General features: G+C 41.4%; 2 protein-coding genes and 1 long non-coding RNA gene across 5 annotated transcripts in view; all 3 read right to left on the reverse strand.

Annotated features, from left to right (window-relative positions):
- Nucleotides 1-23,863, reverse strand: part of KIF15 (kinesin family member 15) — a 120,710-nt gene that overhangs the window by 95,168 nt on the left and 1,679 nt on the right. The window lies entirely within an intron of this gene.
- On the reverse strand, nt 2,924-11,695 carry LOC309637805. The gene is made up of 3 exons (XR_014250822.1): nt 10,113-11,695; nt 5,863-5,961; nt 2,924-4,424 (listed from the first exon to the last, which is right to left on the reverse strand). It is a non-coding gene; the product is annotated as an uncharacterized lncRNA (long non-coding RNA).
- Nucleotides 11,707-23,858, reverse strand: ZNF502 (zinc finger protein 502). Of its 2 annotated transcripts, XM_082412894.1 has the most exons (3): nt 23,649-23,858; nt 17,925-18,038; nt 11,707-17,078 (listed from the first exon to the last, which is right to left on the reverse strand). In XM_082412894.1, exons 2-3 carry the CDS (start codon nt 17,977-17,979, stop codon nt 15,514-15,516), a joined length of 1,620 nt encoding a protein of 539 aa, XP_082269020.1. In that variant the 5' UTR covers nt 17,980-18,038; nt 23,649-23,858; the 3' UTR covers nt 11,707-15,513. The 2 variants fall into 2 exon arrangements, with proteins under 2 accessions (XP_082269020.1, XP_082269019.1); XM_082412893.1 differs by lacking the exon at nt 23,649-23,858 and having other exon boundaries at nt 17,925-18,134.

Here is a 23,863-nt window from a genome sequence, read left to right on the forward strand (position 1 = left end):
AGTTAACCCTAACTTGAACTATGAATTTTCAGTTCATAGTGTGTAGGTTCATGGACTGTAACAAATGTATCACCCTGGTGCAGGACACTGATAATGGGGAGACTGCACATATGTGGGAACTCCATGTACTTTCCATTCAATCTTGCTGTGAACCTAAAACTTTTTTTTTTTTTAATTTATTTATTTTTGCCTGCAGTTGGATCTCTGTTGCTGTGTGCGGTCTTTCTCTAGTTGCGGCGAGCAGGGGCTACTCTTCGTGTGGTGCACGGGCTTCTCGTTGCGGTGGCTTTTCTTGTTGCGGAGCACGGGCTCTAGGCGCACGGGCTTCAGTAGTCGTGGTGCGTGCGTGGGCTCAGTAGTTGTGGCTCGCGGGCTCTAGAGCGCAGGCTCAGTAGTTGTGGCGCACGGGCTTTGTTACTCTGTGGCATGTGGGATCTTCCCAGACCAGGGCTCGAACCCGCATCCCCTACATTGGCAGGTGGATTCTTAACCACTGTGCCACCAGGGAAGTCCCCTAAAACTATTCTTAAAAAGTCTATTTTAGAAGAAGGAGGGAAACACGTTTCCTTGTTTATAATCATCTATCTCTGGAAGGAAAACAAGAAACTGATAATATTTTTTATCTGGGGTGGCTGGCAAGAAGGCTCTTCACTGTTTAACTTTTGTGCTTTTAGAATTTTAAACCATAAGCTTCTACTGTCTAGTCAAAAAAAATAATGAAATTTTAAAAATAAAATTAAAGATCATACCTTCTGAAAATCCTAAGGCAATAATTTAAAATGATGAAAAAGCTTTATATACAAACATGTTTCACTGCTGAGTTAATAATTTTACTAGCTAACATGAGCAGATACCATGTGTCAGGCATTGCACTAAGTGGACTAGCTGATTTATAAGAAAAAAATGGCATTAATTTAAACAACAAACAGAAGGGAAACAAGTCAATAAATTATGAGCAGGTCAATAAAATGTTAGGCAACCATTAAAACGAGGTTTATAGAAAGTCTGTAATAGTATGGCTAAATCCTTATGTTAAATCAAATAGCAAGATGTAACATAATAATCATAGTTACTTTTTTTTTTTTTTTTTGGCCACATAGCTGTGGGATCCTAGTTCCCTGAACAGGGATTGAACCTGGGCCCACTGCAGTGGAAGCGCGGAGACCTAAACACTGGCCCTCTAGGGAATTCCCCATAGTTACTTTTTTTTTTTTTTTAAATGGAAGAAAGAAAAGCTAAGCAGAGAAGAAAGGATAGAATAAATACACTAAAGTAAGTACTTTAGTATATGTACTTGGTGAAAGTATGTAATTTTAATTTTTTCCACTCTTATTTTATAAATGTATTTCAATGAGCACACATTAAGTTGAAAAAAATACCTCCCCCCCGTTTTTCACAATTTTGGCATCTCACACAATGGAAAGGTTCAGTGATGGAAAATTACCTGTGAGTTTGGTACTATAAAAACCAGGATCTAGACTGAGATTCAACTCTGACATTAGCTGTTTGACTTTGGGAAGTCAAGTTCCTCTTTCTTTATCTCTGACTCTGGAAATGTGGAAAATATCTCCTACTTTTCTTACAAGGGTACCTTTTAGTGTTAGATGTGCTTGTTTACCTTAAGTAGCTTATTAGCATTGCATGAAGCACCATTAAAAGTATCCTTTAGGGCTTCTCTGGTGGCGCAGTGGTTAAGAATCCGCCTGCCAATGCAGGGGACACAGGTCCAAGCCCTGTTCCGGGAAGATCCCACATGCCGCGTAGCAACTAACTAAGCCAGTGCACCACAACTACTGAGCCTGCGCTCTAGAGCCCGTGAGCCACAACTACTGACCCTGCATGCTGCAACTACTGAAGCCCGAGCGCCTAGAGCCCATGCTCCACAATAAGAGAAGCCACCGCAATGAGAAGTCCGCACACTGCAATGAAGAGCAGCCCCCGCTCTCCACAACTAGAGAAAGCTTGCGTGCAGCAACAAAGACCCAATGCAGCCAAAAAAAAAAAAGAATCCACCTGCCAATGCAGGGGACACGGGTTCAAGCCCTGTTCTGGGAAGATCCCACATGCTGTGGAGCAACTAAGCCCGTGCGCCACAACTACTGAGCCTGCGCTCTAGAGCCCGTGAGCCACAACTACTGAGCCCATGTGCCACAACTACGGAAGCCCACGAGCCTAGAGCCCGTGCTCTGCAACAAAAGAAGCCACCATAATAAGAAGCCCACGCACTGTCACAAAGACCCAACACAGCCAAAGTAAATAAATTTTTTTAAAAAGTATCCTTTTTATTTCTTTGCTTCTTTTGAGCTCTAAGAAGCCATTCTTTGTTGTAAGTGAGGCATCCCCACCCACTTATCCCCAAGACGCTATTCTCATGTTGACCCCACCTACTGCCGCCTAAGAACCCAACATCTCCTACCCTCCTCTTCCCTTAAGAGGCTCCCCTTTAGTGTTGTGCTCCTTGATTTCAAAACAAGTAAAGCCACGTCCTCATCAACAGGCTTATATTCTCTATCTTATGCCCCTTCTCTATTCTCCTGTGTCTTCTCCTCATCCCACTCCACCTCAAAACACACACAAAAGTCCTGAACATAAGTTTTTACTCAGTTAGTGTTAGTGAGGCTTCCCTTTTCATGGAAACGAGAAGTCCAGAGCTTGAAGTGAAACTAGATCCAACAATGGAAGGTATCAAAATCTACATAAAACTCTTCAGAGTACCCAAAATGTCCACTCAAATCCCAATCATTTCTTTTTTCTCTGATTAAATCTGAATTTTTTCAAGGAGAAACTGGTCTTAAATGTGTTCTCCTATTTAAATCTATATGTTATAGTTTAAATAGCCTTCTGTAGATTAAGAATGAAATCACAGCCCAATTACAAGAATATTCTTAAGAAAAAATACATTATGAGAAACAAAAAGTTGACCTTTGTTTTCAATAACCAGATTTATAAACTTTTGCAACATCTATCACTCAAAACCAATTACTGGCAGTTAGTTATTATATACCACTCATTTTATTCTCAAGACAACTCTAGTAAGTATCCTCAGTATTCTTTGGGGATGATGGGAAAAACTGAGGCTCAGAGCGGTAAGGTCAGACACCCATTAAGTGGCAGAGAAGCCATGAAATTTAAGACTATCTAGTTCTGAGTCTATTTTCTAATTTTTAGGACACATTGCCTTGTGCTCAACATACAAAACATTCATCCCAGGTGAAGATCTGAGTCCTAATCTCCTAAGAATTTAGAAAAAAGAAGTGTTTTCATATTGATACAAGTCTTTCCACCCTAGTTATATCCCGAGTTTTATCCCCAGCATGAAGCCTCTGATGTCGAGCAAGCGCTGAGCTGTGCCTGAAGGATTTCCCACAGTTAGCACATTCATAAGCTTTCTCTCCAGTGTGAATTCTGTAATGTTCACTAAGGTGTGCTTGCTTGCGGAAGGTTTTTTCACACTCACTACACTTAAAAAGTTTCTCTCCAGTGTGAGTTCTCTCATGTTCAACAAGGGAAGAGTTCTGAGTGAAGGCTTTACCACATCTGGTACATGTGTAGGGCTTCTCTCCTGAGTGGATTCTCTGATGCTGCCTGAGGCATGCACTCTGATTAAAGGCTTTCCCACAGTCATTACACTTATAAGGTCTATCTCCAGAATGACTTCTCTGATGACGAGTAAGGCATATGCTCTGACTGAAGGCTTTGCCACACTCACTGCATTTATAGGGCTTCTCTCCAGTATGAATTCTCAGGTGTTTAACAAGGGATGGACTCTGACAAAAGGCTTTGCCACATTCGTCGCATTTATAGGGTTTCTCCCCAGTATGAATTCTCAGATGCTGGACAAGGACTGCTTTTGTTTGAAAGGCTTTCTCACATTCATCACATTTATAAGGTTTCTCTCCCGTATGAATCCTCAGATGTTGAGTAAGATTTGACTGTTTACGGAAACAAGTTCCACATTCAGTACATACATAGGGTTTCTCTCCCGTGTGAATCTTCTGATGCTGGGTAAGAGATGATCTCTGAGTAAAAATCTTTCCACATTCACTACACTTAGAAGGTTTCTTCTGTCTTTTAAGTCTCTGATGTTTCACTTGCAGTGAAATCTGGCTGGAACTCATGCTTTTTGTAACACGATGAAGGGGCATCTAATAGGTTCCAGTTTAAAAGAAACTGTCTCTCAGATTCAGAATACTTACAAGGTACTTTCTCAAAGATGATTATCCTTAGAGTAACACTGTTCTCCTGTGAAAGGTCTGTGTGCATATGGTGTCCTCCCAGTCATTCCTGCAGGATTTCCCCTTCTAGTCCTTATTCAGCATGCATCTTCAACTTCTCCTAATGTGAACCCCTGATGACCAGGCTCTCTGACCCTCCATGTCTCTTCAAGTCATTTAACACTGTGCCATCAGGCTTGGTTTTCTTGCCTGAAAAAAAAAATTCACAAAGGAAAATGTCCTCCGTGCAGAAGAGAGGACCTGCATTGTGAAGTCCTGATTTTTATCCTCTTCTCAATAATAGAGAAAGAAGATCACAGTGACCTGGGGAAAACATTAGAATAGGTGATTGGGAGAAAGAGATTAAGTAGTGACAGGTTTTGGTAAATATATAAACTCCCCTATTGTGATTGACTCTGAAACGCTCAAATACTAAAAACTGACCAGGGTAATTTAGGATCATCCAGAGTGATAAATAGTAGGAGAATGTGAAAGGGATAAGTATATTAATCTTGGGTAAGTTAAGTGTTGGGGAAAATTACCACTCACCTACAGTTTCTAGTCCTCAAAAATGGGTGAAAAGTACTATATTTCCTTAGGTTGCCTATAATCAGTACGTTGGCAGACCAGTGATAATTGAAGAGTTCCTCTTTCAAGATTTCAAAGGTGATCCAGGCTGTAACTTTTGCTAGGTCCATCTCACCTAGCCTTCCCTATTCACTCACCTTGATAGGTGTCTCTTTGGACCTCTCTTTCTCTCCAAAACATTCAGCCCCTAGGTACAACTGGGAAGGATCAAGGTTTGAAAACTAGAGTTCTGCTTAATGAAAGAAAATAAGATATCACTGTCTTGTTTACATAAAAATAAGACAGAGGTGGTCCTTAGGGAAGAAGCCCCCATAGGACAGTAACTTCACTATAGCATCATGATCCAGGATCTGGCCCTCACCCTTGAAGCCAAAAATTGTTTCAAAAGCTGATGTGTACTAATCAAATTCACAAGGAGAATGATGTAGAAAACAGAAAGTCACTTCACTAGTTTACAATGAAAATTTTATATGCTTAATGTCCAGTTGGTTAACATATTCTCTCCAGTATAGAAAAACTGTATGGGAACCAAACTGTTGTCATCAGGACACTCCTTAGGAAGCACAGAACTGGAGAAAGAGTGGACTACTTAGACAATCTTAACGGCATCAAACTTTGAACCTGATGCCCTCAATAAAGGTGCACAGAATCAGAGAATGGATATTCAGGAACCACACATCAGAGCAACCTCTTCTCTGGATGGTCTGGAGACACAAACACATTCTTATTCCCTGAGGCCTCCTTCTATTTTAGTTTTCTAATTATACAAGTTCACATGGATATATCCTCACCTTAAAATATTGAGATAATATGAAAGTATACAGGATAAGACAGTTAATTTTTATAACCATCACCACCCCACTCTACCCAAACGAAACCACCCCCTTCCCAGAGATAATTTGGAGTATATTCCTTCAGTCTTTTTTCTCCATATTTTTAACACACGTATAGCATTTGATTCTTTTTACATAAATAAAATCGTTGTACAGATGCTGCTACGCAATTTGATTTTTTTTCACCAAGGAATGTGTCTTTGAGATCATTTCATGTTGGTACATACAGATCTACTGGGGCTGAGAGTCAACTGGTACACACTGGGGTATCTGCACAAATGGTTTACAGTTGGAATCTCCAAAATATACAAACAGCTCATGCAGTTCTATGTCAAAAGAAACAAACAACCCAATCAAAAAACGGGCAGAAGATCTAAATAGACATTTCTCCAAAGAAGGAATACAGATGGCCAAAAAGAACATGAAAAGATGCTCAACATCACAAATTATCAGAGAAATGCAAATCAAAACTACAATGAGATATAACATCACACAGGTCAGAACGGTCATCATCAAAAAGTCTGCAAACAATAAATGCTGGAGAGGGTGTGGAGAAAAGGGAACCGTCCTACACTGTTGGTGGGAATGTAAATTGGTAAAACCACTATGGAGAACAGTATGGAGGTTCCTTAAAAAACTAAAAATAGAACTACTATATGATCCAGCAATCCCACTCCTGAGCATATATCCGGAGAAAACTATAATTTGAAAAGATACATGCACCCCAGTGTTCATTGTAGCACTATTTACAATAGCCAAGAAGCAACCTAAGTGTCCATCAACAGAGGAATGGATAAAGAAGATATGGTACATATATATAATGGAATATTACTCAGCCATAAAAGAGGACAAAATAATGCCATTTGCAGCAACATGAATGGACCTAGAGATGATCATACTAAGTGAAGTCAGACAGAGAAAGACAAATATCTTATAATATCACTCATATTTGGATATAATTTTTTAAAATGATACAAATGAACTTATTTAAAAAACAGAAACAGACTTACAGATATCGAAAACAAACTTATGGTTACTGAAGGGGTAACATGGGGAGGAGGGATAAATCAGGATGTTGGGATTTACATACACACACTACTATATATATATATAAGATAGATAACCAACAAGGACCAACTGTATAACACAGGGAACTCTACTCAATATTCTGTGATAACCTGTATGAGAAAAGAATCTGAAAAAGAATGAATACATGTATATGTATAATTGAATCACTTTGCTGTACACCTGAAACTAACACAACATTGTAAATCAACTATAATCCAATAAAAAATTTTTTAAATGGTTTACAGTCAAGAGACTGATTTGATTGGGCAGTCTTGTACCACACTGGTTGTTAATATATTGACTATTTTGTGTAAATCTATCTTCATCTGCTGTATAAACTTCCAGTATGGACATATATATACAAAAATAAACTCTAAGTGGTTTAAATAGCTAAACATAAAACCAAAACTCTAACTACACGTTTATTTCCTTTATTTTTATTGTCCAAAATAAAAAAGGTTTTCTTTTCTTAATCATACAAGGGGGGGAAAAAAAAAAGCTCATTCTGTAAAATAGTCAGTTAGTCCAAAAATGAAATTACTTGAAATCCTACCACCCAAAAGAAACAGTTGGTATTTTGATGAATTTTCTTCTAGGATCTCTCAGTGCACATATGGGCATTTATGTGTACATATTAGACTAGACTGAATTCTGCAGGACATAAATAGTCTACTATATCTATTCAAAAAGTTCCCATTACCTAAAAAATCCAGTTCACCCAGTACTATTCTTACTTAGTTTAACAGATACCCAGGCTCCACACTGCCTTCTGATGGCCAGTAACAATGGCAGTTGTGATTACTTAAGCTCTTGTTCCAAACGAGGCCAGAAGCCCATTGCATACCCTCTGAGGAAACACTTAATCACCTTTGCAATGGGTCTTCCAATAATTTACTATCAGTTTCTGACCGCTACACCATTAGAGCATCATACTTAGCAGTTCAGCAAGTGGTTTCAGGGTGTTCCACCAGATGACTGCAGTTTAAGTTCACGTGATAAGTAATTACTGAGACTTCCCTGGTGCGCAGTGGTTAAGAATCCGCCTGCCAATGCAAGGGGACACGGAGTCGAGCCCTGGTCCAGGAAGATCCCACATGCCACAACTAAGCCCGTATGCCACAACTTCTGAGCCTGCGCTCTAGAGCCCACGAGCCACAACTACTGAGCCCCCATGCCACAACTACTGAAGCCCACATGCCTAGAGCCGGTGCTCTGCAACAAGAGAAGTCACTGCAACTAGAGGCCCACGTGCAGCAACGAAGACCCAACGCAGACAAAAATAAATAAATAAATAAATTTATATTTAAAAAAATTACTGCACACTCTGATCTATCCTATAACCAATTACTCCGTAGCCTTCTTTCACAATAAGCCACTCTAAATCTGATTTGAGTAAGATGGTCCCATTTCTGGGTGGTTCTGTGTTTTCAGTCTGTAGGGTCTAGGTATAGTGATCACTGCTGGGTCCCACCTTAGGTCTGCCTACTGAGCAGCCCCATCCTGGGCTCTCTAGTTAGATTTCACTTACCCAGAGACAAGCTGTTAGGAATACAAGTGACTATGATTTGTCTCCTGGGGACTCTTCTCATGAGGAAGAGCAGGAATTTGAGGTGCAGAGGGAGGAGAAAAAGCACCCATAAATTGTCAGCCTACTTCCTTCATACTCTGGATTCAAGGGAATCCAGGAATAGCCCATCCCTAACCAAATGACTATTTTAAGTCTGAATGAATCTCCTTGTTCTCGTAGGCATGTATCACCAATGACAAAAAGTCAGTGAGATGTGACAATGCACAAAGAAAGAGGGCAGGTGCTCTTAAGGACCAAGCATCCTGGGGTAAAAATTCCTCCATCAGAGATAAGTCTGGAGCCCAAAGGCACCTCCCCCGCCCAAACCTAATGGAGAAGTCACTGACTTCAGAAATCAAAGACTATGGGGCTACAGTAGAAGGCAGTGAGACAAGCAGTGGACTCAGTCAAGAGGTCTGGGTTCTAGTCTCTGCTCTGCCCCTAACTTGCTTAATGACCTGAAGCAAGTCACTCAATTTCAACTGTGACTTTTTTTTTAAATCTGTGAAATGAAAAACTAGATGATATCTAAAGCTTCCTCTAGTACCAACATTTTGCGATTCTTTGACTCTAAAAACAGATGGAAAAGAGCAAGAACCTCAAATCAAGCCCTTCCAGTCCCTCTTTGATTGAAGCTGGTTATTCATTTCTGTGAAAAGTACTAACTGAGCAGCGACTATGTGTCCAGCAGTGAGATGCCCTCTTGTTAAGAATAGGCTGAGTCAATAGCAGGGCAACACCCCAGCGCTTAGTCTCGCAAAATCAGAGGCCTATGAATTTCAGGCAAATAAGACTGCCTCCGTGTGAAGCAAAAACTCCAACAAAAGACAGGGGGTGTCGGTTGGAAGATGTTAAGAACCCCTCCTAAAAGGAAAGGTTTTAAGAACCCCTCTGAATACAAAGGAAAGACCACCATATCAAAAGGCAGTGACCCGGTTTCCAGTCTAATCCATCCCAATCCACTAGCACCTCTTGACACTGAACAACTAATTATCTTCAAACTTCTAATTAGATTAAGTTTCTCTTCTAAACAATTTTAATATTCAGGTCAAGTATGAACCACCACATTTCTTCCTTGAGGAAAAGTTTTCTTCACGTTTCCAAGGCACTTCCTCAACATTCTGGAAAAATTTCACACGTCTCTACTATAGCTCCTTCCACTCTGTGTTTAATACTCTGATTACATCCCGTTTTCCTCTACCAAACTTGAAAACAAATATAGCATGGGCTTGGGGCTAGTGGTCTCTGGGTTTGAATCCCTGTTCCACCATTTATTAACTAAGTGATATTGGGTAAGTTACTCTATCTTTCTGTACTCCATTTTTAACAAATGTTAAATGGAGCTGATAATAACTACTTCATAGGGAGATGATGCATAAATGAGTTAACACATGGAACGTATTTAGAAGAATACTGACTGATAAGCATTCAATAAATAGTACCTGCTGTTAAATTATTATTGATGTCTTCGTACAGCACCTATCCTGTTGCTATTAGAGAGGAATATAAACTTAATGAAAGGAAAGAGATAACTTGCACATATACTTATTCAACCCGTACAACTCTGTGAAGTGGCAAAGCGAGGAACAGTAGTCGCTTCTGGAACACAGAAAACGGAACTTATGGGTTCGCTGGCTCAAGTACATGCAAATGCAACCCCGGCCTCCCGACTCCCAGACCAGGGCTCTGGAACAGCCTTCGCCCCTCCCTCTTCAGGGGAGCCGGCCCCGGTCCGCGGGCCTCCGCTCCAAAGGGCCCTGCTCGGCCGGAAGGAAGAGGCGCTGCGGCCGGCTGGGTTCTTTCTGGAACCAGCCGCAGCCGGGTACGGCCGACTCCGCTCACCACACGCTCCCCGCGGCGCCGCCGGTCACACCTCTCCACCCTCTGTCGTCTGTGCGCTCCTGGGCCGCCCGCGCAGCTCTTCCTGGGCGCTTTGGGCCGCCATGACGTCACCAGTCCGCGCCACGCCAGCAACCGCAGCTGTCTCCTCCCTAGGAGGGCAGGGGGCTTCCTCCCCGGCTCAGAAACAGTGGCAAATCCATCAGTATACCTCTTCCCAGAATAAGGAGGCTGACCGCAAGTGAGACTGGGGGACGCCACAGGGAGCTCTTACTACAGGTTAATTCACCCAGCAATTCGACCACACTGATCTTCCTAAAAACTCTTTTCCAGGTCACGGTCCTTTGGAGGTCTTCTAAAGGTTTTCCCAAAGCTTATAGAACACTCTTATACACATTCTCACCTGCCAGATAATTGGCTTCCTCAGAGGAACCGCAAACACCCTTCCGGATCTTTGTTCAACAATCAGCCAAAAGACAAGAGCTCAGATTCTCAGTGTGTGAACTTGGGCTTTACTTTACCCCTCTGTGCGCATTCCTTAATGATACCAAATTTCATAGGGTTGTGAGGATTAAATGAGGCTAATTCGTGTAAATTACCAAGAAGTTCTGGTACTTGAAAAATGCTCAATAAATGTTTGTCCTATGATGTTCCCCAAATCCCAGCTCCAGTCCCCCATTGACTGAATTGGCTTCCAGGACATTTCAAGCCTTCCAGGTAGCACCCCTGCCCCCTTTTTGGGAAATTTTAGATCCTGCTGATCCTCATTAAGGAATATTTGTGCATAAGGGCTCATCCTGACAAATGTACCCCAGGGATGAAGGCATGGGCAATACGGCACCTGACCTACTTCCAGGCATTCCCACTGATCTGCAAGCTCAGGAAAATAGGGCTGTCTGTTTACCATCATATCCCTAGTGTGAGTAGGCTCTCAGTAAACAATTAATAAATGAATGAGATGCAGCAGTTACCTGCTCAAATTTCCAGATGGACTGTTTTCCCAAAATGGAATCCATTTAGGATGCTGAAAACAGGAGTGGAGATGCCAAACTGAAACCATCACTAACCATTTTCAGCTAAAAGGGGACCCTTTGTAGAACTGTTAGCTGACATGCCAGGGAACAATGTTGGGCTTGCCTTTCTTTTTCCCCAATGTCACAGTCTCAGCACTTCTTTTGAATCAGATGGCAGGTTCTTCCTCCATAGCCCTAACATCCCACATGCCACAGAGCCTAGGCCTACTCATTTCCCCCCTAACTTTTAGGCTTCAAAGAATCCTAAATCAGCAGGCTCCGCTGGGTGGAAACTAACCGTGGAGTGGGGTACCCTAGGCAGAGCAGGTTACTAGAAACAGGAATCTGGGGCTTAACTGCAACTTGGGTTGAGATTTTTCAATGAGAGGTGGAAAATGGATTGGAGGAATGGACACCAAAAATATTCCACAAAACTAAAATGATCCTAGCCCTGCTCTAGACAGCAGCTGCAAGAGAGTGAAACTAGAGCTACCTGGGGTCAAGACTAGACTTCTGCATTATGTGGAAAGAAAGATGGGGTCAAAATGTAAAATCAACTTATTTCTCACCCTCACTTACATGCAGTAAGGTCTTATTCTGCGGGCCAAAAAGCTTCTTGATCTAAAGTGAGCTTCTTCCTTTCTCAGGAGTAGAGCCTACTAGACACAAGTAAAGAGGTGTCATGGAGCAGAGTTACAACCAATAAAGAGAAATCTGAGGGGAAAGCAAGGACACTGGAGTTTCAGTTTTACCTGAGACTAGGTGTGTGACCTTGGGCAAGTCCAACCATCTTTCTGTTTTCCCTTCTGTCGTTTTGAGGATCTAATGTGGCCTCATCCCGTGTCCTTCTGAAGTCACAAATTACATTTTGGCACACTGAACATAAGCAACACATTCTAATTCTTTATCATTCCAGAGCCCAAGGAAAGCCATAAGCTTCCATGTTGCGGTTTCCAGCTCAACTGCTCTCCTGCCAGGCCAGCATCACTGCTCAGTTCCTGTCTCTCTTATTTCATGGATATTCCAGTTGACATAGCTGTGCTTCTACAGCTGCATGGATTTTCCTCTTCCTGTTGACCCTGACATCAGTATATCTGAAAGCACTTTGTTAAACTATGATGGGACATTTAAATGCCTAACTTGTAACAAAACCAAAAAATTCTTTGCTACATATTACTTTTTCTTATGAGATCCTCTCTGTAGGATCTCATAAGAAAAAGTATCAGAGTGGACCACACACTCTGCACCTTGGAGGAAGGTGCAGAATTCTTGCTTCTGGCAAACGCTTCATGACATATTTATGTATTCACCTTTCTGCTCAGGTATACTCATGTATACCTCCTTTCTGCTGGTAACTGTGGACCTAAGTCACGACCTGCAGGTGGGCATGGAGAAATGTCTGACTTGATTTTAGTTGAGCTCAACAAATATTTATTGACTACCTACGAAATGCCAGAGACTGAGGATACAAAGATGAATAAATTTCACTGGCTCCTGCCCTGATGGAGCTGACAGTTCAGTGGATAGAGAAAGATTTGTAAACTAGCCATTACAACCTAACATGATACATGAAATGATGAAGTTACAAAACACAGAAATAATACAAAAATATGTGAGGTCAGAGACAGCTTTGAAGAGATGTTGCCTGAGCACATTCGTAAGTGACAAATGGGAGCCTCCCAGGCAAGCAGGAGCAAGGAAGGCAAATAGGCCATAGAAATAGTATGTGCAAAGCTGCCAAAGTAGAGTCCAGAGATGATGAGTCGTCACAGTAACTTGCACTATGGAACAGAACATGCAAGGAGTGTCCTCCGAGAATGGCAAAGGAGGCCTGGGCCAGATGAGGAGCCTCAGATGCCCGTTGAGGCTAGCACTTTATTCAGAGAGACAACAACAGAGCTGCCACAGTTGTGTCTTGCAAAGACCACCCAGAAGAAATGTGAAAGATGGCCTAGTGGGGCAAGAAACTGCAAGACTGGTTGGGAAAACATAAAAATAGCCTAGGAAATAAACCAGGGAGCTGGAATAAAGCAGCAGCAGTGGAGATGGCTTCCAGACTTAGGAGATAATGTCAACAGGATATAGTGGTTGATTGGATATGACGAGGGAAAGCTGAGGAAGAGGACAATTCCTAGACTTGGGGCCAAGCTGGAGTGGCTAGGTATATGGTGGGCCAGCAACTGAGAAAATCAGGAGCAAATATTTGCAAGGGTGAGAATATAGGATGAGAGTAAAGATGATATGTTCCTTTCCTTCCTGCTTCCCCAGGAAGTAAAAATGGTACCGGACTCTCTTAACCTGAGGATTAAAAGCTCCATTTAATCCATTTTCTCCATTCCATTTTAGAAAATCTTTCTAACAGCAACTTAGGCATCTTTCACCCCTAAGGTTTTCCCATTTCTTCCTCAAGAAAATTCTCCCTTTCCTCTCTAATCTCCACTCGAGACTCCAAAGATGGTAGCATATAAATATTACTCTAAATATCAGGAAGTTCCTAAAGTTTTTGGTGGGCAAAGTTTGACTAAAATATATTAATTCAACAAATAAATATTTATTGAACATTTACTACATGCTAGCAATGAGTTTAGTGGGTTTTTTTCATTTAGAAAAAAAATACATTGACATTTGCTTTCAGTAGACTATATTTTTTTTCCATGAGCATATAATATAAAGTTTTCATAGGGTTATTTTTGCCCATAAGATATTAATTTACTCAATTATGAATTGTCCTATGGCAGGTTTGAGAACATAATCTTTATAGCTGGAGAGGGAAAAGTATGTTATTTCTGCCACATTCCCATTATTGGTAATTAATTGCTCAAACCAATGCTTGTAAGACACTTGCTCTAGAAAAAAAAAATCGATGCTGAGTTCCAAATAACCATTCCAGAATTAACTTACTTTAGTTTTTTAATAGTCATATTTTTAAAACTATATAAGCTTCAGAGCATAGAAACTATTTCAAATACTAGTCAAAGGCTATCCTCACTTAATCTTCCAGAGCTGAATCTCTGGGTAGCAGTTAAGAACATGAAAGAGAATGGGGAAATAAAGGGGAAACATACCCTTCCTTTCTCTCAAAAGAATAAAATACCATCACAGTCATGGCAAACCGTGTTATCTCAATTTTCAGGGATTTGAAAAAGAGGTAATTCTCTCTAGAATGCTTTCCAAATTCATCCCACGAGAGGTGTTTCCCTAGATACTCCTAATCCGCAGGGAATGATAAATATCCTGGAATAAGAGGCCCAATAAAAACAGAAGTATCTGAGATCTAATGAATCCATGGTTAGAGCCACCAATGCCATGATTACACAAAACCTAGCCATCCCCACTACGGTGACCATTTCATCACTAATGCTTTCTCCTCTCTAAAGGCTAACAAACCAAGTTCCACTTTGTTAATCCTAGTGGGCCCCTCTCCCCTGGTCCCTGTGCACTAGTGCCCCAGCCAAACTTACAAAAGACGGGTGTACAGCCTAGTCTAGGACAGGGATATGTGGGTAGCTTGCTCAGTCACAGGCAGGCTTCCTGCTCTGAGGCTTCTTAGCACTAGCAGCCTAGCACAAACCATTTTCTTTCTGGGTAAGATAATATTCCTCTGGGAAAGAGGTTAGGTTTTCCTCTCTGTGACCCTCTGAGCAGATCTGACTTCCTTCCCACAAACTGACATCATTCAAGAGAAGTCTCTCTTGATCTCTTATTTCCTTCTTAGCCCCAAGTCACCCTCCAGCTTGAAAGGATCAGGAAGCTCTCCCTCACCCTGATAAAAGCCTTCTTCTCCAACTTTTCTGTAGCAATCAGCCCAGCTCTTGCCACATATCCCCTTATTTGCTGAATAGATGAATGACTAAGGATTCTGTTTTCACTTGTTTCTATCTCCCCTTCACGGGAACACTTCCACAGATGGGCAGCCTCCCCACGGTGGCATGGTCAGAGCGGCCTCAGGCATCTGCAGGCTACTCAGCACTACCTCAGAGCTCCTGCCACTTTCACACCGACAATCAATTTGGAAAAGCACCTCAGCCTATGACCAGTGAACACAGGTGACAAGTTGGGAAGGTGAAGCAGGGGTGTAATAAGGGAAACACAGTGCTAACTTAAATGGCACCTCCAGGTATGAGAATGCCATGGAGACAAAGGAATGGCAAAGAAAGAGCAAGGATTTCTCTGAAAAGTAGAAACTTCTTTCCTACCCTGTATTCTCAGATGCCCACCTGGAGTAGGCCCTGCATTCTCCAAGCTCCCACCTCCATTTCTCAAAATACCCTCCTGAGTGCAGTATCCAAGGCTCCTTTATCCTTCCCTCTAGGAACTCTTCCTGTCCCTCTTCCCCAGCCAGATTCCTAGTCACTGTCTCTAGAGAAACTGTCATAACCTGAATGCCAGGTTTATTCACCACTGTGAAGTTTCTGATGTCTGAAAAGGACTGAACTATGTCTGAAGAATTTTCCACATTCAATGCACTCATAAGGCTTCTCACCAGTGTGAATCCTGTAATGTTCACTAAGGTGTGCATACTTGCGGAAGGTTTTCTCACACTCACTACACTTATAGAGCTTCTCACCAGTGTGAGTTCTATGATGTTCAGTAAGAGACGTGTTGTGAGCAAAGGCTTTCCCACATTCCTGACATTTATAGGGCTTCTCTCCAGTATGAATTCTCATATGCTGAGTGAGGCAGGTATTCTGGTTAAAGCCCTTCCCACATTCATTGCATTTATAGGGTTTTTCTCCGGTGTGGCTTCTCTGATGCCGAATAAGGCAAATGCTCTGAATGAAAGCTTTACCACACTCACTGCATTTGTAGGGTTTTTCCCCTGTATGAATTCTCTGATGTTTAGTGAGTGGGGTGCTCTGAGCAAAAGCTTTGCCACATTCCTTACACTTATAGGGTTTTTCCCCAGTATGAATTCGTTGGTGTTTAATAAGGGATGGGCTCTGACAAAACGCTTTCCCACATTCCTTACATTTATAGGGTTTCTCTCCAGTATGAATTCTCTGATGCTGAGAGAGGTTTGCCTTTGTATGGAAAGTCTTCCCACATTCATCACATTTATAGGGTTTTTCCCCAGTGTGAATTCTCTGATGTTGTGTAAGATTTGAGTGTTTGCGAAAAGAAGAGCCACATTCATTGCATAAATAAGGTTTCTCGCCAGTGTGAATTCTCTGATGATGAATGAGGTGTGTGTTCTGACTGAACGCCTTCCCACATCTATTACATTTATAAGGTTTCTCTCCAGTGTGAATTCTCTGGTGTTCAGTGAGATGTGAATGATTGCGGAAGGAATTCCCACAGTCGTTACATTTATATGGTTTCTCTCCAGTGTGGATTCTCTGATGCTGAGTAAGAAATGATCGACATCGAAATGTTTTCCCACACTGCTCACATCCATATGGTTTCACCCCGGTGTGAATTCTTTGATGTCGAACAAGGAATGAGCTACGACTAAAAGTTTTCCCACATTCCTCACATGTATAGGGTCTCGTATGAGTTCTCTGATGCTGGGTAAAGGATGAGCTCTGATTAAAAGTTTTTCCACATTCACTACATTTCCAAGATTTTTTCTGTGTAGAGAAGATCGGACAATTACTTTGGTCTGAAATCTCATTGGTGTATATGCTACTTGTCTCCCACTGATGTAGGCTCTCTTCTGTAGAAACCCTGAGATGTGTAACAAGGCTTGAGGTCAAAAGCACGCTTCTCTCAAAATTATATTCTTGTCTAATCATTTCTGGAGGTGCTTCCTTGTGGATGAAAGTTATTCCCCCAAAACCTTCTTGGACAAGGCATGGTCCAGGAACCTCTCTGGGAGGGTTTTCCTTCATGCTCTCACATACATATTTTTCTGCAAATGTAGACTCCTGGTATTCATCCTCTTGGGATCTCTTTGATGCTATCCCTGGCAAATCAATTTCAGAGCCATCCTGCTCTGGAGCAGGCTTGTTCACCCAACCTGAAAAAAACCACCACAGTGAGTATCTCTTGTGCAAGGCAGAGTGCAAGCCCCTGAACTTATAGGGACCTAACTTTGACAGGTCTCAGTAATGGCCTATGAATAATGGCCAATAAGAGCAAGTGGGGGTAGGACTTCCCCGGTGGCTCAGTGGCTACGAATCTGCCTGCCAATGCAGGGGACACGGGTTCAAGTCCTGGTCCGGGAAGATCCCACATGCCGCATGGCAACTAAGCCCGTGTGCCACAACTGCTGAGCCTGCAAGCCACAACTACTGAGCCCCTGTGCCACAACTACTGAAGCCCGCACGCTTAGAGCCCATGCACTGCAACGGAGAGTAGCCCCCGCTCGCTGCAACTAGAGAAAGCCTGCGTGCAACAAAGACCCAACACAGCCACAAAAAAAAAAAAAAACAAGTGGGGCAAGTAATTCAGAGTTACAACTAACTGGTGGAAAAGATCTGCATCAGGGTAAGGTGATCACCATTAATGAAAAATGAGTAGCTGCAGACACCAAGGAAGTGACAGAATCAGAGACCAGGGAGATAAAGAGGAAAAAACAAACAATAACAGATTAAGATTAGGGCAAGACAAGAAACATGGATGGTTTGTATTCAAAGAGTGGAGAGTGAGAGAATGTAAAAGTGCAAAATAGTGGAAATGAGATCAAATGAGTACCAGGGAAAAGCTGGCCTCAAGAGATGCTCCCTCAATAGATGCTCACTCACATTCACCCCAGCATTCCTAAAAGAGAGGGTAATTTGCTCTCCTGAGCTTCATTCAGTTTCTCTTGTAAAATTTTCAAAGCCCTCCTGTTTCTTCCACTGGTGATCCCTTGCTTACTCACCTGGACAAATCTCTCTTTCAATCTCTCTCTCTTCAGCTCCTTGCATATTCAACATCCACAAATCTTCTCTTTGCTTTGATTGTAAAAGACTTCAAGGTTGAAAAACTGGGAGCCCTGCTCATAGAGGAAAAAAAGGTGGGGGAGGGGATATCACTGTCCCAGTAAACAGAAAAATGAGATAGAGCTGTTGCCTAAGGATATTATCTGGTAACTCACACAAAACCTGTCAGGACAGCAACGTGCCTGCATCACCAAGAGTCAGGGTTGGTTTCCAGCTTTCTAGGTTAACAAACTCCATTTGTCAGCTGTCCAAGAAGTGGCAGCCAGACAGACTGACATATTAGCAAACACTCAGGTACTTGAGAAATAAAGCAGAATGTTATTTATAAAGATAAAAATAACTATGAAGTGAATAGGCATATCCATGTCAATTAGTGCACTCTTTCCACTATACAATAATCTATATGAAAAGTCAATTAATATAGTCAAACGTTGTGTTGGGAAATGGCCTCAGAGCAAGGCTAATGCATTAAGTCTGATCCACCCACCTCCCCTATATGTCAAGGAGCTGGACAGTAGTTAGGGATTTCTATTTGATACAACCTAGAGCTATGTTGATTGTCCTTTCTTCAAGATGTCTTATCAATTCAAAATCTTTTCTTCAGGCATAGCTCAATATAAGAGTGTAGGCTGCAGTTGAAAAAACAAAAAGACTTTGTGAAATAATTTTTGACTTACAAAGAGTTGCAAAAATAGTATAGAGAGTTTCTGGTTTTTGGAAAGTCAAAATCATAACTGTTCATCCAAAAATGTCTCTCCATATAACCCTGAAGTGAGAAGTAGAATTGGAAGCATTATCTCAAGAAAAACAGAAGGCAGAGAGATGGTTTACCATAATCAAGAGCTCAGAAGGCATGGAAGAATAGGATGTCTGGTGAAGTATATAATAAGGCTGGCCCTGTGGACTTCTCATCAAGGTCTGTGCCTCAGTGTTGAGTTTTAGAGGTTTAAGAGGATCCTATCTGGGATTTCCTGATCCTCTTCCATAGCAGGGACATCCTCTTCCATAGCAGGGACCCACTGCAGAATCCTACAGAGACTCATGAAGTAGTGTGGGGTTTGGCTATAATCAGAGCTAGACAGTGGAGAAAAAGTCAGACATGCCCCCGCCTACCCAGAGCTTACGTCACAGCTCAACAAAGACATTAACACCAGTAGTTACAAATAAGGGAATTATAAAAGGAGAAATACTGGGTCCTGTAGAATGCAGAGCAGAGGGGACCTAATCTAATCTGGGAAAGAAAACCTCCCTGAAGAAGAGATAAATAAGAATTAGACAGGTGAAGAGGGAAAAGAAGATACCAGAGAGATGAAACAGAATATACAAAAGGAATCAAGCCCCATACTTTGGAAGAATGAAAGAGATCTAGTAAGGCCAAAGTATTAGGCACTAGAAATAAGACATGAAGCCCAAGGCAAGCAAATACAACCCTGCAAACCACTTTAAGGAATTTACCCTAAAGTGAGCAGAAAGCCATAAAAAGTACTGGAAAAGGTTTGAAAAATATGTGACATGATTAGATCTTCTATTAAACACACACACACACACACACACACACACACACACACACACACACACAACTTATCCTTTTGCCCATAGAGCAAAGTGTGTACAAGGGGTGGAAGGTAGGAGGCAAGGTGAAGGCTGGAGGACCCCTTGGGAGGTTGTTTCAGCAGTCCAATAAGGGGACTGGGATGACTAAGAGACAGAAACAACAGGACAGGATGACTATTGGAGGGAGATGTGAGGGAGAAGGAGAAGTTGATGATAATTTGCTGGTTTGGGGCTTGAGAGATGACAGTGACCTTTAGTGAGAGGGGTAACACTGGTTTGAGGAGGAAAAAGATACATTCAGTTTGAAATATCAGGCATACATATATGGAACAGAGGACAGAGGTGTGGGCTGAAAACTTGTATTTAGAGTTTTTGTCATAAAGAAGGTAATTGAAATTCTGGGGGTAACAGATAAAATCATCAAAAGAGTGTAGCTAGGAAACCTCAACAGTGAGTTTACACATTTATAAGGAGGTTTAACTCTGGCTTTTGATTTTAGATTCCTAATCCCTAAGAGAAATAAGTAAACTAATTTAATATATGATAAAAATTGGCATTTCTAATCATAAAAAAATTGATTACTCACAATTTATGTTGGGACTGTTGCTTAAGTATCTGGAAAAAACACTTAGTGAGATTCCTACCTCACACCACATACCAAAATAAACCGAAACCCAGTAAAGGGTTAAAAAATGTATTTTTGATTTATACATCAAGAAGTAGATAGACCTGATAGATAAAAGACTTCCTATTAACGAGTAAAGAAAAAAGATGAACCGATAGAAAAATGCAAAGTACAACAAATACACCAAGAATTTAAAAAGGCCAATAGACATACCAAAACAAAGTTTCACCTCACTGGTAATCAAAGAAATGGGAACTGAAAGAATGAAGAATCAATTTTTATATCAAGTTGGAAACTCTCTCTTTAATGCTAAAACTCAAAACTGGCAAAGGTGCAGGGAAAGAGAGCTTCTCACACACCACTGGTGGGAATGTAAACTGGTACCATCTTTCTAGAGCTAACTGGCAACAATATACTGGGTTGGCCAAAAAGTTCGTTCGTAAGATGTTACAGAAAAACACAAATGAACTTTTTGGCCAACCCAATATATTAGGTCTTAAAGTTGTAGGCTGAGTGGCAGTTGGGACACCACGAGCACCATTTTGTAGGTACAGAAAGTCGGAACAAAATTCTCAATCTGTACTATATACAACACCTGCAATGGATCTCAGAAGATCCTCAGTCATCAGTATGTCATAAAAATGCCTATATTATTTAACCTAGTAATTCTACTGTTAGAACTTTTTCATAGAGAAGGAACCTCCCAGAGTGGGAGAAAAAAACCCAAACTGAACTCTTTTGCTACCTGTAAAAAAAAAAAAAAAAATCCCCTGAAATGTTGTTGGAAAACACAATTTTTCTGTTGATGGACACTGAGGCTTAGCAATTTAGCAAAGTATGGTACTTCCACTTGGTGGAAATTATACAGACATCAGAAAATTGAAAATGAAAATATGTGACAATGTGGAAAAATACTTATAGGCAAATGTGAACAAAAACCACAGGATATTAAAATTTCAAATACAATCTAACGTCATATATGTATGTTAAAATATACATATGAATAAGATCAAGAAGGAAAAGTAATCACCACCATGTTGATATAAATTATGAATGATTTTCTCTTCTATTTTCCAAATTTCCTCAATCATCTATATTTTGCCTTATTTTTAAAAAACTTAAATCTCTCAGAATATCTATCAATTTGTTAGCCATGATCATCTTGAGGAATAAGATTATGGTAAACTTTTGTTTTAAGGCCTTTCTTTTTGCAACGTTTGAAAGTTTTCCTGTAGAAATAAGTAAATAACTCTGCAGTCAGAGAAAACAAGTGAAAAAAATATAATCAGAGATAAGCACAGAGATTTATGTACAAAGATCACATTGTTACTATAACTGTAAAAAATACAGGCAAGTAAACATTGATGGCATATCAATATGATAGATTATGAAACTATTAAGAGTCATGTTTGCAAAGAATATCCATGAGAAAATACAATGTTAAAACTGGAGACTACAAAACACTAAAACAAAAAATATGCACATATATACCAGTACTAAAGTAAGCATTCAATAAACAGAAACTATTATTACTACACAGATATATACAAAACACACACATAAGAAAGGACAGAGGAAAACCCACTAAAATGTCAACAACTGATCTCTAGGTCATTTAATGGGTTACTTTATTTTGTCCTTTATATCCTTCTACATATTTCATTTTTCCTGCAATAAACATGAATTACTTTTATAGTCAGTAAACCATTTAAAAATGAGAGATCTCACTCAGGGGTTTAAACACCCCCCCCCAAAAAAAAACCTTTCTTTTCACTGCCACACCTAACGGATATGGTATTGCTTTCCCTTTCAAAATAAGATCAAAGTGGCAAAGTGGACTGGACTGGGACTCAGGAAACTTTGCTCTGCCATAGCCCTCATGAGCAGGCTATTTATCTGAAAAAGGTGACAAATTAGATAATATCCACGAGTCCTTCCAGCTCCAACGTTCTGTGAAACCCCTGACTAAATTTTTTTTTTTTTTTTTGGCTGCGCCACACAGCTTGTGAGATCTTAGTTTCCCGACCCCAGGGATTGAACCCAGGCCCTCAGCAGTGAAAACTCGGAGTCCTAACCACTGGACCACCAGAGAATTCCCTAAATGAGTTAATTAATTCACGTAAAGCATTTATAAAGATATCTGCCACATATCAGGCACTCAACAGGGGTTAGGCATTATTATGTTTGAGAAGGACACGTTGGTGACAACCACTGCCCTCCAGTCGTGGATCATCTGCGCTGTTTGTCTACGCCAAAAGTTAGCAAACCTTGCCTTTGTAGTTTGAAAACAGAACCAGACAATAGGTAAACAAGTGATCTTGGTTGTGTTTCAATAAATTTTTTTTTACAAAAACAGGTGGTAGACCAAAATTTAGCCCATGAGCCACAGTCTGCTGTCCCCCTGGCCTCTAAGTTGCCCAGAATAGGATGTACAGGTGCTTCCACAAATACATAATGTGGAATAATCTGTTGGTGATTTTAAGATGCTGAAAGGATCTATCTGAATCCAGATTTGGGGGAAACGGGTATTATGGTGAACGGACATATATATCTCCATCCTCATCTTGCTAAACTAAGAGGGATCTGGCTTCCTCCTCATGCCTTGTAAGCTTTCTCCCTGCTGCCACTTCCCTACCCCTCTAGAAGGATTCTGGGGAAGCCAGGTGGGGTTTTCCAAGAATTTGAAACTACAATTCCTTCAATAAGACCACACTTAAATGTACTCTTCTCTGAAGCCCTTCTTGATTTGCCTGTTGGCCCCAAGTAACGTATTCTTCCAGGCTGCAGCAGCACACTGGATCTATCTCTTCTGCAGCCTTGGGTCATTCAGTAGCAATGTGTCCTCGGATAAGTTACCTATTCTCTCGTACCTCAATCTCCTCACTAAAAACTAGACAATACGTTGCTGTGAAGGCTAAATAAATTAGCACAACTGCTTAAAACAGTGGCTGGTACACGTTAAGTGCCAAATAAATGTGTTTTAAAACATTACCACAGAAATCTGCTCACCTATATATCTTCCAGCACTACAGAGGAAGCGTCTTCCCATTTGGCGGGCTCCGAGGTCACTCACCCTGTAGCCCCGCCTCTAAACCCTGTGTAATATTTGGCAAGTAATGGATAGTAAATTTTTGTTGTTAGACGTTAACATTTCCATACATGCTATCACGTACATGCTATCAACTGAGCTTTAGAGAGAAAAGAAGGCAGTGACAATCCAACTTTATAGAGATCAGGAAACCGGCTCTATCATGGGTAATTATAACCCAGGTCTCGAGACTCCCTAGCTAGTGCGCTTTACACTATTTGCCTTCTCCTCTTAAGTCGGTCCCTTAAAAAAGTGTGAGCTGCAGGACTGGTTGGGGGAAGTAGCTGGTATCCAGACCGAGAACTCTGGCCCCAGGATTTCATTTCCGAACACGGGTCCTAGATCTTGATCATTTATCCATCACTCAATCATCATTCATTCATTTATTCACTTCACCATCTTCTTAGGCGTGTCCTCTGTGCCAGGCCCTGGTGAGTGCAGTGTTGAAGCTGCAAGCCGGGCCGGGCCGCCGGGAGTTCGGAGCCGCCGTGCAGGGAGCAATCAGGGGAGAACGAGGCCCGGGCGGGCTTGCTACATAAACCTGGGCCGCCGCCACAGCTGAGACGCACCCGGAGCCGCTGCCTTCCCCTCCCTTGGGCCCCGCCCGCTCA

Source organism: Balaenoptera physalus (assembly GCF_965194825.1).
Source record: "Balaenoptera physalus genome assembly, chromosome: 11".
Taxonomy (NCBI): Eukaryota; Metazoa; Chordata; class Mammalia; order Artiodactyla; family Balaenopteridae; genus Balaenoptera; species Balaenoptera physalus.